Source organism: Coenobita brevimanus, chromosome 18 (assembly GCF_032717465.1).
Source record: "Coenobita brevimanus isolate Jiangsu-jjx chromosome 18, ASM3271746v2, whole genome shotgun sequence".
Lineage (NCBI taxonomy): Eukaryota > Metazoa > Arthropoda > Malacostraca > Decapoda > Coenobitidae > Coenobita > Coenobita brevimanus.
The window spans coordinates 15,643,053-15,656,403 of NC_136971.1; the positions used below are offsets into that span (position 1 = coordinate 15,643,053).

Below are 13,351 nucleotides of genomic sequence, written 5' to 3' on the forward strand. Positions count from 1 at the left end.
AATCGCTAAGGATGAGGTGTTGCGATATCACCAAACCACTAAGAGTACGGGCGATTGCCTCAGATTCTTATTCCAAAAAGATGGATCTACATTTATGTCCGCAACTGTAGTTGTAGTAGTAGTAGTAGTAGTAGCTGTATCCCAAGTTCATCTGAAACGTGACTCTGATGGACTGCAGGATAAAGTTGTCCTTCCCCACCAGTACACCAACTTCCTTTCAGGGGACAGGGAGACAGCTGAGGTACATTTGTATAACCGGACAGAGGATCCGCTCGGTTATATCGGTGCCACCACGTGAAGGCGTCTCTCTCCACAGCTATGCATGAAAAGAAAGCAAAAACACCATTACCAAGATTACCTCCTCCATTTCCCCCACTTGAACTGACCCTACCTCCATCTCCCCCACCTCCACCCCACCTGATCCCTCTTTTCATTTCCTCCACCCCTTCCCCCACCCACAGGTCACGCCCATCAACCCTTGAGCTGGAATGGGCGTGCGGTGGTGGCTTTGGGGTGGGTGGTAGTGGTGACCGTGGCGGGAGTGTATTCTGGTAACCTCACCGCCTGGCTCTCTCTCCCTAGGTTAGTGACTCACCTCTCCACGGTCTTTGGAGAGTTCGTGGAATATGTTTCGGTAGTTTATAGAGTCTTGGTTTTGCAGTCAGTGTAGAGTTTCTTAATTTGTAGAGATTCACGGCACAGAGTCAGTGTATAATTCCCTGCTTTGTAGAGTTCCGTGCTGTGTAGTCAATGAAGTTTCTTTAATTTGGAGTTTCATGCTTTGTAGTCAGTTTAGAGCTACTGCATTTGTAGTTTCACAACGTAGAGTCAGTGTAGAGTATTTTCCTTTGTAGAGTTTCATGCTTTGTGGTCAGTGTAGAGCATGAGGCTTTGCAGTCAAAGTAGAGTTTCAGGCACTTTAGCTTTGCATGAACAAGACACATGGGATGAGTTTTTCTTGTCCTCCTTCTAGAACCAAATCTTAAGTAAGGCACAAAAATTATTGTAAGTTTGTTTCTGAATCGCATCCAAGTACTGTAAAGGTAGACAGTACGATTATTCCCATTAATGGTATTATATGATGGAAAAATGCCCCTTCTAGAAATGTCACCGTGTCTTTAATTTTAATCTGCCCGGAAGAAGGTGTAGGATTAATGCCTGCCGACTGCACGAGGGTCATTCAGGCACAGTCAATATTACTAAGTCCCAGTCTTCCCCTAGAATTTGACTCAAAGTACCAATGTTATATCCAGGTTCCTAATTGCACTGCAGGGTGAAAAGGAACAAGTGGGAAGCAAACGGCTTCCAAAAGTCTGATTTAATGGAGAATTGAACTCAGGACCTTCCAGTTGCGTACTAGATACCCTAACCAGTACATCATCTGCTCCCCCCCCCCCAGATACGAGACTCCTGTGGATTCGCTCAGTGACCTGGTGAACCGGCCTGGCCTTGTCCCAGTGGTCACCAGGAACGACCCCAACCATGTCATGTTTATTGTGAGTATTTTCTTTTTTCTTTCTCTTCCCCCCCACACATCATACATATTCGTACGGTATTTTTTTGTGTCCCTTTTCACTTCCTTCGCAGTCTCGTATTTGACTATTTTAATATCTCTGTGGATTTGTTTTTAATTTTTGTGTCCCATCTCGTCCTTTTTTGCATACTTGCATTTCCCTCTGTGAACTCTTCTCCACCACCAGGCTGTCCTTTCTCCAACTCTTGCCACTCTTATTCCAATATCTTTTATTTTTGGACATACTTGACCTTACATCTTGCTTCTCCTCTCCACAGAACCGCACAGAAGGTCTACTGGGTGCCATAGCGAGGCGCCTTAGATTCAGAGGGGATTTATTTAAGGACGACCATGAGTTGACCAGGGCGATCAGGAAGGGCAGAGCTGTTTATTTCAGTGAGTATAGTAGTGTGTGTGTGTGTGTGTGTGTGTGTGTGTGTGTGTGTGTGTGTGTGTGTGTGTGATTTTAGCAATTTTATCATATGCCCCTTATCCATCCTTAGTGTGGATGCTTAAAACACACACACACACACACACACACACACACACACACACACACACACACACACACACACACACAGATCTATACAAAAATTACTGCTCACTGTGTGTATTTCACCGCAGACAGTGACCGGAGCCACCTTTCGAAAGCCACACGTCTCAATGTACTTGATGGTATTGAAGGATTCGCCGAATGTAAGATTCATATCGCCTCACAGGACATCAGACAGGACTACATCGGCCTCATGATCAACAAGAATAGCTGGATCAAGGAACAGATGAATTACTTGTGAGTCTATTGGTTGTTAACAATCTCAGGCTCTTATGCCTCGCCTTCAGCCAAATATATGATAAGTGTCAAGTGTTAGATGTAGTGTAATGGAATACCTGACAAGGAGCCTATACTTGGTGGCGCTGTGCACCCTGGTTCGGGCAGCCGCTGTGTTCGCCCAGTAGTCAAACCTCCTCATATTTTCCTGTACCTCGCAGTGGAAGGGACCTTGGTCCGACGCTGTCTACAACAAGGGTGCACCTGATCTCTACATGGCGTATATACTGTACTGTACGTGTAGGAGGGCCCACAGAAGCAGTTGCTCACCTGTGATCGATGGATTTGCTTTGATTGATGCTCACCTGTGATCGATGGATATGCTCTGATTGATAGACCGAGGTTAAGAAATAGCAGTAACAACAACAACAACCCCAGTTGGTCTATAATGGTAAAAATATTTACTTGTGCTTCTATACTCACCCGAATTTTTCGTCTGACATTAGCTGGAATAGAATACTGGAGTTATCCCAACCATGAGAGGACTAGGAGCAAATTTTCAGAGTTAAATCAAGATGGCAAGAGAATGAATAATCCCTCTCGCTTTTTGTTCAGTGATTATACTGTAGTTGGAATAAAAATTTCACATCCGCAGGATCAAGTGGCTAAGGTCCTACGGCGTGATCCTACACCTCTACCGGCAGTTTAATCCCCCGGGATGTCGCCTCCAGAGATCCACGCAGAGAATACGTGGTTCCCGCACCCTCACCCTGTCTCAGCTGCAGGGGGGAATCTGGGTGTGGCTAGTTGGGATGGCTGTGTCTTGTATCTTCCTGACGGTGGAGTTCATTTTTCACAGAAGGACGCCAAATTCCGGACATTTTATTGCTACCAGACGATTTTAGCAGTTAAGATGGATTTATCGAACTGGAGGGGTTAGATATGTTGTATTTTTTTATTCGTTTGCTGCAAGATATTTCCCTTTAGCTGAGTAAAATCGTCTGGTGACATAAAAAACAATATTGCATAGAAAGATACGGTATGGGGCTGATGGAGTGACTCTCTCTCTCTCTCTCTCTCTCTGGACGCATGTAAAATTAATATTGTGGCGCAATATCCAAAAATTCCTGCATATGGCACTAATTTGTGTTTATATAATATGTATCGATACTTCATTCTGATGGCGCATTTTATACTCTGCACTTACTTCTTGATAAACTTTTTCGAACCAAAGTTATACAGTTTTCAATAACCCCTCCTCAACTAGAGGTCTGTCCTGATTAAAATAAAGTGTTCTGATGTCAGGCAGAATACAGTCAAACAAAATGCTACGACATCGGGTTGAGTGTGTTAAAAAGATATAGCACACAACATAAAATAATTCGCAGTGAAAGAGGTGTTAGGGATACAAGGGGCACAACTTGGTCACTTGTAATGGTTCTCTCAATATATATGCCGCATTCATCGTCTTTTCCTATTATCCTAAGGGAGTGGCAACAGTGGCATTGTCAGAAAAGGAGGGTGGGGGGGAGGGCAGAAGGGTCAGTTGCCACAATTAGCCGAAGAAAAAATACCCTTCATTGACGTCATTAACAGCATGAGAATATATATATATATATATATATATATATATATATATATATATATATATATATATATATATATATATATATATATTAGCATTTTATATCGTAATTACAACGATCTTGTTAATACCGAGACTCGATATTAAAGGATCTTTCTATCACGAGTGTTATGTTGATGTATTTTCATCTGACAAAGATCCGTAACCCTGTCAGTTCAGTTGATGGCCAAGTGTGGTCAGATTGGAGGGTTGATTTGACTAGTAACCAAGGAAACCCATTCCCACCTCATAATTGTTCGCTGAATTTCCTACAAACCACGGCCTAGTATTCAAGCTGTAAGAGTAGCCCAGTTCCGTCAGATGAAAGCAAACCGACTACAGAAAACTGAGCTAGAATCTCAGTCCCACAGTCACCTTACTTGCTGAAGAGTGTGGATGATACGTTTTGACCTCAATGCAGCTTTTTTTTTTTTTTTTTTTAGTTTATTCTTTCTGTTTCCAGACGATTTTACTCAGCTAAGGAAAGGCCCTGTCTCATTAACGTGGCTTACTAATGCTATATCCGACACCTTCAGTTCAAGAAGTCCACTTAAGCTGAGAAAAATCACTTGGAAATGGCAAGAACAGCCAGGGGCGTCATTTAGGAGGGGGGGGGGGCAGCGAGGGGCGCTCTCCCCCCCAAACTTTCTGAAGGGGCCTCCAAATCAACTACCATTAATGAAATATATATATATATATATATATATATATATATATATATATATATATATATATATATATATATATATATATATATATATAAGGTTAACACCGTGAAATTAAAAATAATTTGTACTTAGCCTCAATACGTTTTGAGTGATATATATATACTGTATATCTATCTATCTATCTATCTATCTATATATACATATATATTGTATGTGTGTGTATGTATGTTCTTACCTACCTAATTGTTCTTACCTATTTGTATTTGTACAGGAATGCGTCAAGCTCGTACTGTCCCGTGTATTAAACCATTTTTATCTTACGTATCCTTAAATTTTTGAATAGTTTTGGCACACTTTCATTCGGTAGTGCATTCCACTGGTCAATTGCCCTAGTTGGGAAACTGAATTTCCTTACGTCTTTATCGCCCCTCTTTTTATGTAATTTTTTTTGCAGTGTCCTATTGCTGATGCTTCCCCATAGGTTATATAAACATTTATGTCTATTTTCTCTCTTCCTGAGATGCATTTATATAGCATAATGATGCCACCTCTTTTTCTTCTCTCCTGTAATGTTGGTAGACTCAGTTTTTCTAGTCTTTCTTCGTAGCTTAGATCCCTTAAGCTTGGTACCCATCTTGTAGTCTCCCTTTGTACTTTTTCAGTCTTATCTATGTGTTTTTTGATATAAGGATTCCAGACTACTGATGCATACTCCAGGGTCTGTCTGATGAATGATGTTCTTATTCTCCGCATGTCTTCATTTATATATGTGAATGCTAGTCTCATATTAGCAAGCAATGTATACATGTTACGTACCGTCTCACTAATGTGGTCAGCTGGAGATAGCCTGTTATTGATAATCACTCCTAGGTCCTTCTCCTTTTCTGATATGTGTAGGGTTTATCTTCCTAACTTAGAATCCCAATTTTGTCTTTTCTCACTTCTACCAAACTTAATAAATGCACTTGTCTACATGAAATTCCATTTGCCGTTTATTGCTCCATTCATTAAGCTTATTTAATTCCTCTTGCCGCTCTTTGCAAGAATCCGTGTTAGTAATTTTCTTTTGTATTTTTACATCATCCGCAAACATAGATAGCTTCCATTTCCAGTGTTACTATTTCATTTATATATACTAAAAACATAATTGGTGCCAGCACTGAGCCCTGTGGAACTCCGCTAGTCACTTCCCACCATGATGAGTAATTTCCCCTTAATACTGTTCTCATTTCCCTTTTTCTGAGAAAATCCTGCACCCGACAGTACACATTGCATTGGATACCTCCTTGATGATACAGTGTCATACAAGTCTTTGGTGCTGTACTCTGTCAAAAGCTTTCTTGAAATCAAAATAGATACCGTTCACCTATCTTTCTCTTCTCCGTAATGTTTCCGTAACTCATCATAGTAGCTTAATAGATTAGTAACACATGATTTTCCCTTTCTAAAACCGAACTACCTTTCTGTTATCATACTGTGTTCTAGATGGTTTACCGAAACTTTTCTCATCGGCTTTTCTAGATTCTTACTTACAACACTGGTCAGTGATAGTGGTCTGTAGTTGAGTGGATTCTGTCTATTCCCTTTCTTGAATTGGGGAACAATCTTTGCTTTCTTCCAATTATTAGGTAGTTTACCTTGACCTAAGGATTCCTTGAATATTAAATACAATGGTCTGCTTAACGCTTCTGCACATTCGTGTGACACAAAATCTGAAATTTCGACAGGACCGTTTGTGTGTGTGTGTGTGTGTGTGTGTAATAATCACAATAATTTACTAGGTTTATTAAAGGATGTCATTGTAAATATGTTCCTTGCCCGCTGTTCGGTAAACTTCAGTATCGAGCTGCCTTTTTTATTGTACTCTGGCTATCATTAAAAGCTTTTATTCATCTTAGGAAGTACGTACCTGTAGGCAAGAGTCTTGAAAGTTCATTTAGATCAGTGGTTCCCAAAGTGGGAGATGGTCCGGAAAGACCCAGTGGAACGGTGAGGTACGGTACCATGAGACCGTGAGGAACAAGAGGACGGTACGGAGGGCGGCAGGGTGGCATCAGAACGAAGTCAGCGTTTTTATTTTTTACAAAATCTATATGGCAAAATCTAAGTCACAAACGCTTACGTGACACGTATGCTTTACAAAATATATTAACATAGAAATGTAGCCTACACGGAAGCATGGTTTTATTTTATTTTGTGGTTCGAATTCGAGGTTAAAAGTTCGAACATTTGCCAATGCTAGAATATCCAATTCTGTGTGTGTCAGGAAGAAATTGGTTTAATAAAGAATTATATACTGTATATATATTTGTTTAGTGCTTTAATTCCCTAAATATAGCTTTGCATGTGGCTTCAAAATGTTCGCTCGCCACCCCACCCATATGGGGAGGTGGGAGTAGGGAGGCCTCCTAAATAGCCTATGCCCTCCCCCCCCAAGGAAAACTGAAATGACGCCCCTGAGAACAGACTAGGAAGAAATAGTCCGCTGGCTTGGTAGATAGCACAGAATCATCATACTGTATAAACACTGACCTTAAGAAGTATTGATGACTTCATTGTATAAAAAGGGATTGACTGGATGAACCTCCTAGCGCGAGGTGATGGATGCCATGTGAACTTCAAGTAGAAAAAGGAAATGGTAAGAAGAGAAAACGTTCGATTAAACTTAAATAAATGAGATATATAACGTAGACAGGTGGAGATGATTTATTAACTGGAAAAGACGTTAATATGGATGTTAAAGAACACTGGACGAATATTGGTAAAGGAGGGAGATTTACATAGAGCATCACTGATGTTGGGGGTTCTACAAAGTCAAGCCAGGTGAGGGAAGAAGTTGTGTCGTACTTATTGAGCAGGGGACACTGTAGAAATATGTGGGAGGCAGAGATATGACTGACAGCTTGATTTAGGGGGCTCATCATAGGTCATCAGGTGACCATGGGTAAGTCGAAGTTAGTCTATTCGAAGATCGAGCAATTGCAGTTTCCCAGAGCCTGTTTTTGTGTCCAAGGGAGGACCAAGGAAAGAAAAATGGGTTTACAAAATACAGAATGTTGTGTGTGGCTTGTGACCAGTGACTGCCAGTTTTGTAAGAGTAAGGTTTTAAACAGGGAAATGATTCGAGTATGGAATTGGGTAGGAGACAGAAGTGTGACGGGAAATGGCTGACTGGGCAAGGTGACCTACCAACTCGTATTCATTACCTGGGATGACTGTATGTCCAGGAACACAGAAAACTGGACAGATTTATGACGGCCAGATCAGTGTAATGAAGTACTAAACGACGGGCGCTGAGCTGAATGAAGGAGCTGGAGTAAGGTACACTAAAGCAGTGGGGGGAAAATGGTAAATGAAGAGGAAGGTGAGGTGAAAGTCGACTTAAGGCAAAAATAATGGCACAGAGTTCAGCTGTCAGTACACTGGCAGTTAGTTGGAGGTAAGTGGTATCGAAATGAAGTGGAGGGAAAGAGAACAGCACAGACGAGACAGGATAACAAAGAAAAAAGAAGTGACAGTAGATGAAAAATGTCTTACTAAATTAGTTGAGGAGGCGACCGGGGCCCAAGGTGAGGGGAGAAGGGAAGAAAGATCCTCCCACACACCAAGTCTCGGTCGTTACGTCCAAAGTCCCCTGTGCAACAACGGGCAAGGACATGGAGGGTAAATGTGAGTGAAATGGACAGGAGGGGGAGTGTGTGGGTTGGGGAAGGAAAGCCAAATGGCAGAGGACACAGCTATGTGTAGGCAATTTGTGTGTGACCACCCCTTACGAGATTGAGGCGCCTGGCAATAGATATACAGACAAATAAGAAGGGAAACAAAACTGATGTGAAGACTTGTCATTGTGCTATGCTCTATGTCTATTCTGGAGGGGCCTATCTGTACACAAATTTAGAGTTATAAAAGGGATTATTTTGTTTGTTTTTGATGCCCTGAATCAAAATTATCATAAATTTGCTCACGCTGGAAAAGCAAGGCAAAATCAATTCATCGTAATTCTCCAAGATTGGAAGGACATAGCATTCCCAACATGGCAATTATTCTCGCTTGATCTGGCAAATTTAAGAACAATCTGACAGATTCCCCCCCCCCCTCCTCCCCATACAGCAGACTTTTAAGTCGCATGTAGCTGAAAAATATTCGCGTTATTCTCAGTTAAGAGGATTTTTCAGTACAATATTAAAAAAGGACACGTTGCTCTCTGCTTGGCGATTTTAAAGTCTTGTCTCATTAATACCAGTCCTGTTTGAGACAGCCCTAGCATGTATTCAAAATGGACGGTGGGTGTTAGTGCCGGTGGTGACATGTAGAGATGTATGATACGTAGGACTACTGGGCCTTGGGAGCAGGCTGTGAAGCCTATGCCCAGAGTCTATCTATCTATCTATTGCCAGACGCCTCAATCCCGTTTGGGGTGGCCACAAACAAATCGCCTCCACGTCGTCCTGTCCACCGCCATTTCACTGCCTTGCTCCCAACTCACAAAGCCGAGCACATAAAAAAAAAAAAAAAAATGGTAACACTAGCGTAAAAGTGATTGACTGATAAGATTTATTGTTGTGAAAGGTACAGAACACTGATACAACAAAAGAAGGTGGTGGGTCTTGCCTCACACCTTCAACAAACATTATGATATACAGATAGAGGTTATAATAATAACCAGAGGAGGTGGAAGATGTTGCCACACACCTTCGTTAGAAAATTTCATATTATACAAGCAGTAGTTATATAATTATGCCCATGTGGTGAAAGTAAAGGAACACATAGAACATACAAACATATGTTTCAAAACGTATTTGGAAAATTTACTAGAGAGAATAATTTTATTTTGGGGACATCAATGTGCAGTGCAACATAAAGTATTTCCAGCATAGCCTAAACTACGTCACCTTACCTAATATCAGGTAGCCTGCATTAATAACACTGATGACTGGAGGCCATCAGCTGTACTGAAGGTTACTGCTAGACTTTTCAGGTTACTAACAGCGTCTGTACCTTACTTCCCAAAGTCGACGTACTGTGAAATCTTGGGAAAGTTCTGACAGTCTTAGCGGGAATGGTATTGGGAAACCTGTCGCTGTTGTGTAGAGAAAAAAAAAACATAGATCACAGGAAACTGCTTACGATGTGGGAGGACGTTAAAAAGAAAAAAGAAAACGTGACTGGGCCGAATTCACTAGAATTGTGTTTATACGTTTGGAAGGTGGTCGTGGCACCCAGCCTGAGTTCCCTTTAAATGCACCGTCCACTGGAGGAAGTCCAGTCCGTTCCTGTTTAGACAGTTGGGTGTGAAAGCTTGTGCTTTGTTCTTCACTGTGAATAAAGGTAAGATGGTACTTTCTTGACGACAGAGATCTATGTATTCAAACTGGAAAGCTTAAGTCCGGTTGATAAAGACTGTCAGAGTGGGTGCAGTGGTAGCTACCTACTACCTGCACCTGCTACCTAACATACAGTGTTAACGTAGTGAACTGTAAATTTCAAGTGCTGGATCCGAATCTTGTGTAAGGAATGTGAATAATGACCAAATCAGGGAGCTGGAAACCAGTTTAACCACACGATGATCGTTGTTCGTATCGCAGGAAGCCCGATGTATTGTGCCCCATGTACCCAAACTTGACCAAAAATTGTCACCATCCTAAATACTGAAGTGTAGCAAAAGATAAATACTATTATATGATGATAGTCATGAAGAAGTGCATCGGAAACTGATGTAGTGTCATAGTATTGTTGTTTTCTGGGAAGCTTCGGTATGTGAAATAAGCTGCAGAACGACAAAAATCTGGGGTATGTTAAATAAATGGAATATAGTAGCCTGGGACACTTGTCTGTAACAGCTCATGTGGCATTACCTTATATAAGTACCACCACAGGTTACTCACAGTTCAGTTGGTATTTAGGAGTCTTATCTTTTCAACCATTCTCCCAGTTTCTTGTGTGTGTCATTTTACAGTTTGACTCTTGGAGTTAGTTTTAATTATTCCATTTCATTGTCTCATTTTTGCTTGAATTTATACATTTTTTACCTTACCACTGTTTATTTATTTTGGGTAAATTTCCATTTTTGGACAGCCAAGGTTATTCTGATTTTATTTCTAACTTAAGCTAACCTTATCCAACTAAGTTAACCTAATTAAACTACACCGCTTCCCGTCCGATCAGCGAAGTTAAGCAACGTTGGGTCTGGTTAGTACTTGGATGGGTGACCGCCTGGGAACACCAGATGCTGTTGGCATCCCTACGTGTGAAGTGGGGTTGGTGGAGGATTATTGCCCCTCCCTGTAAAGAATTAACTCTAAGCCCTTGGCCACCCCGTCTGGGATACATGGCGTCTGGCAATGAATGAAAAAAAAAAAAAACTGATCAAACCTAACTACCCTGTCAGATAACCTAACCCAGCCTAATTGGCCTAACCTAACTAGCCTAAGTGAAGGGTGTGACTATCTGAAACTGCAGTAAGAGCTACTTTATACATTTTTTATTTTTTATTTACACTTGATAAAGGGGTAAATTTACATAAGATAGTCACCACAATTGTTTTTTTTACATAAAGCTTTGTTTTATCCAGTGTTATTATGGAGTGCAGCATTTGACTCATATTTTTATTGCAGATCACTAGATTTGGCCCAGCCCATCCTAGCCTAACCTAATCCAGCCTGTCTGTCTATTTCTATATATTTCAGTCCCACAAGGGGTGGGTATAGACAAATTGCCATCATGTTGCCCAGTGTACCATGTGACTGCCCTCCCTTCAGCTCACACCCCACTCCTTCATATATCTCTCCATTCCATTCCTCCATCTCGTCTTCAGTCTTCCCCTCCACCTCGTTGACATACTTGTTTGCTCTTCTGGTCAGTGTTATTCAACCTACTGGTTTAAATTTGAGAAAATGCACCTGTATGCTGCATCATTCTTCCTAGCCTATGTGTTATCGCAAAGGATGCCAATATAGTACATACCTAAACCACCCCTATTTAAAAAAGATTCCTACCTTTAAATTTTAACTGTATGTTGAAAGCTTGGGAGACTTCCCCTTCTGTAACATAATATTATCTGTCTGTCTATGCTTTAATCCCATAAGGGATGGCCACAAACAAATCACCTCCATGTTGCCCTGTCCACCTCCATTTCACTGCTCTGCTTACAGCTCACCCCCCCCTCCCCCTCATATGCAGTACCTCTCCACTCCATCTGCCCATCTCATCTCTGGCTTCCCCCTTCCTCTCCCCCCCACTACCTCACTCACATACACTCTTCTCATCAGTCTCTTGCTCTTCATCCTCTCCATATTGCCAAACCACCTCAATGTACCTCTCCTAATGCTTTCTCATAATCTCTACGTGCACACCACAGTGCTCTTTCACTTCCTTATTTGCCAGTCTGTGTCTCCATGTAAGTCCACTTGCTTCTTTCAAATAACTCATTTCCACTGCTCCTACTCTTGACATGTGTCCCTCCAACAAGGTCCAAGCTTCACTTCCATACATTAGGATCAGTATTACAATACTATCTTGCAGCAACTTTTTTTTTTTACTTCCATGCTTACTTCCCTCTTTCTTATCAGTGCTTTCAAAGAATTATATTGTTAAGTATAAAATTATAATATTAAGTATAGCATGGGCAACTGGGAATTGGCTGAACTAATGAACTGAAGCAAGGGTTTCTATGCAATAGGACAAAGCAGAGCAAATTAATTACTGTAATATAACAATACAATCATCAATACTGCCACATTACTTATACTTTAGTAGTACATGTCCAATAGTTCACGAGTTAGGAAAAAGTGTTCAACATTTAGATTTTGGAGGGGAAGATCATAATGTTTAAAATGAAAATCTTTATCTAAAATTTTTGTTCTTTATCATCCACTTGCACTCTCATAGATACAATATTTTAATTGAATTTTATCCCTCATTCCCTCTGCATGCCCGAGCCATCTCAGTCTATCCCTGTTCATCACACCATAAATGGCTTCAGTTCTATGAGGTGGTCTTAGAATTTTGAAGGGTTGAATAAGTGCATTGCTGTGTGGACTATTTACCAAGGTGCTAGATTGACTGTTCTCTAGTGTTTGTGCCTTCTTGTTCCTATTCTGGATCCTGCTCACGGCATTCCACCGTGAGAAAGAGGGTTATGTTGGTGATGTTAATACCGTATATTAGGCTAAGCAGTGTTGCTTCTGACCTGGCCTTATGCTGCTTTTTAAAGAATGCCCGTCAATACCAAGTTTTTCTTTGCAGACAGGAAGTGAATTCTCATCGGGAAAGGCACACAAGTTCACATATGTCAGCACCTGGGAGATCCTGAGAGCCAAGGGTCAAATCCCAGGATCAGTTTCTAAAATCTTGGCAACTTTTGTGGGAGGCTGCTACAGTTATCAAGAGGTCCTGAGAGCCAAGGATTTTCTCAAGCAAACTGTGGTTCAGCTTGTCCGCAAGAGCAGTTCATTATAGGTCTAAATTACAGACACCTACATTTAAATAGTCATTATCAGAGATTTTGGTGGCTGTTTCGTGCAGTACTCTGTACCCCTAATGAAATAGTTACTGTATTTCAACTTTGGTAATTTAGCTTGTATGCATACTGCATGTGAAAAGGTGTTGCATACCAGTGTTTGATATCTGAATTCATATTTCTGGTATACCATTATAAAGTGACATACAGTACTATAGGAAGTGTACAGGGATTGTACATAGTGTAAATTACATCTTTTATTACATCAGAAAATTGTCTTTGTAACATTAAGTGCTGTAGTCTGGCTGGGGTTGATTTA

The 13,351-nt window shown here is 41.0% G+C and overlaps 1 protein-coding gene and 1 pseudogene across 1 annotated transcript in view; both read left to right on the forward strand.

The window, feature by feature from the left end:
* Window positions 1-3,187, forward strand: part of LOC145391365 (glutamate receptor-like) — a 5,557-nt gene extending 2,370 nt beyond the window's left edge. The window contains exons 4-8 of the mRNA XM_080265963.1: window positions 462-582; window positions 1,400-1,496; window positions 1,792-1,909; window positions 2,138-2,303; window positions 2,938-3,187. Coding sequence (XP_080122089.1) covers window positions 462-582; window positions 1,400-1,496; window positions 1,792-1,909; window positions 2,138-2,303; window positions 2,938-3,187 — 752 coding nt within the window. The remainder of the gene's footprint in view (window positions 1-461; window positions 583-1,399; window positions 1,497-1,791; window positions 1,910-2,137; window positions 2,304-2,937) is intronic.
* Window positions 3,188-10,691: 7,504 nt separating this feature from the next.
* LOC145391526 (5S ribosomal RNA) lies at window positions 10,692-10,812 on the forward strand (annotated as a pseudogene).
* The last annotated feature ends 2,539 nt before the right edge of the window (window positions 10,813-13,351 follow it).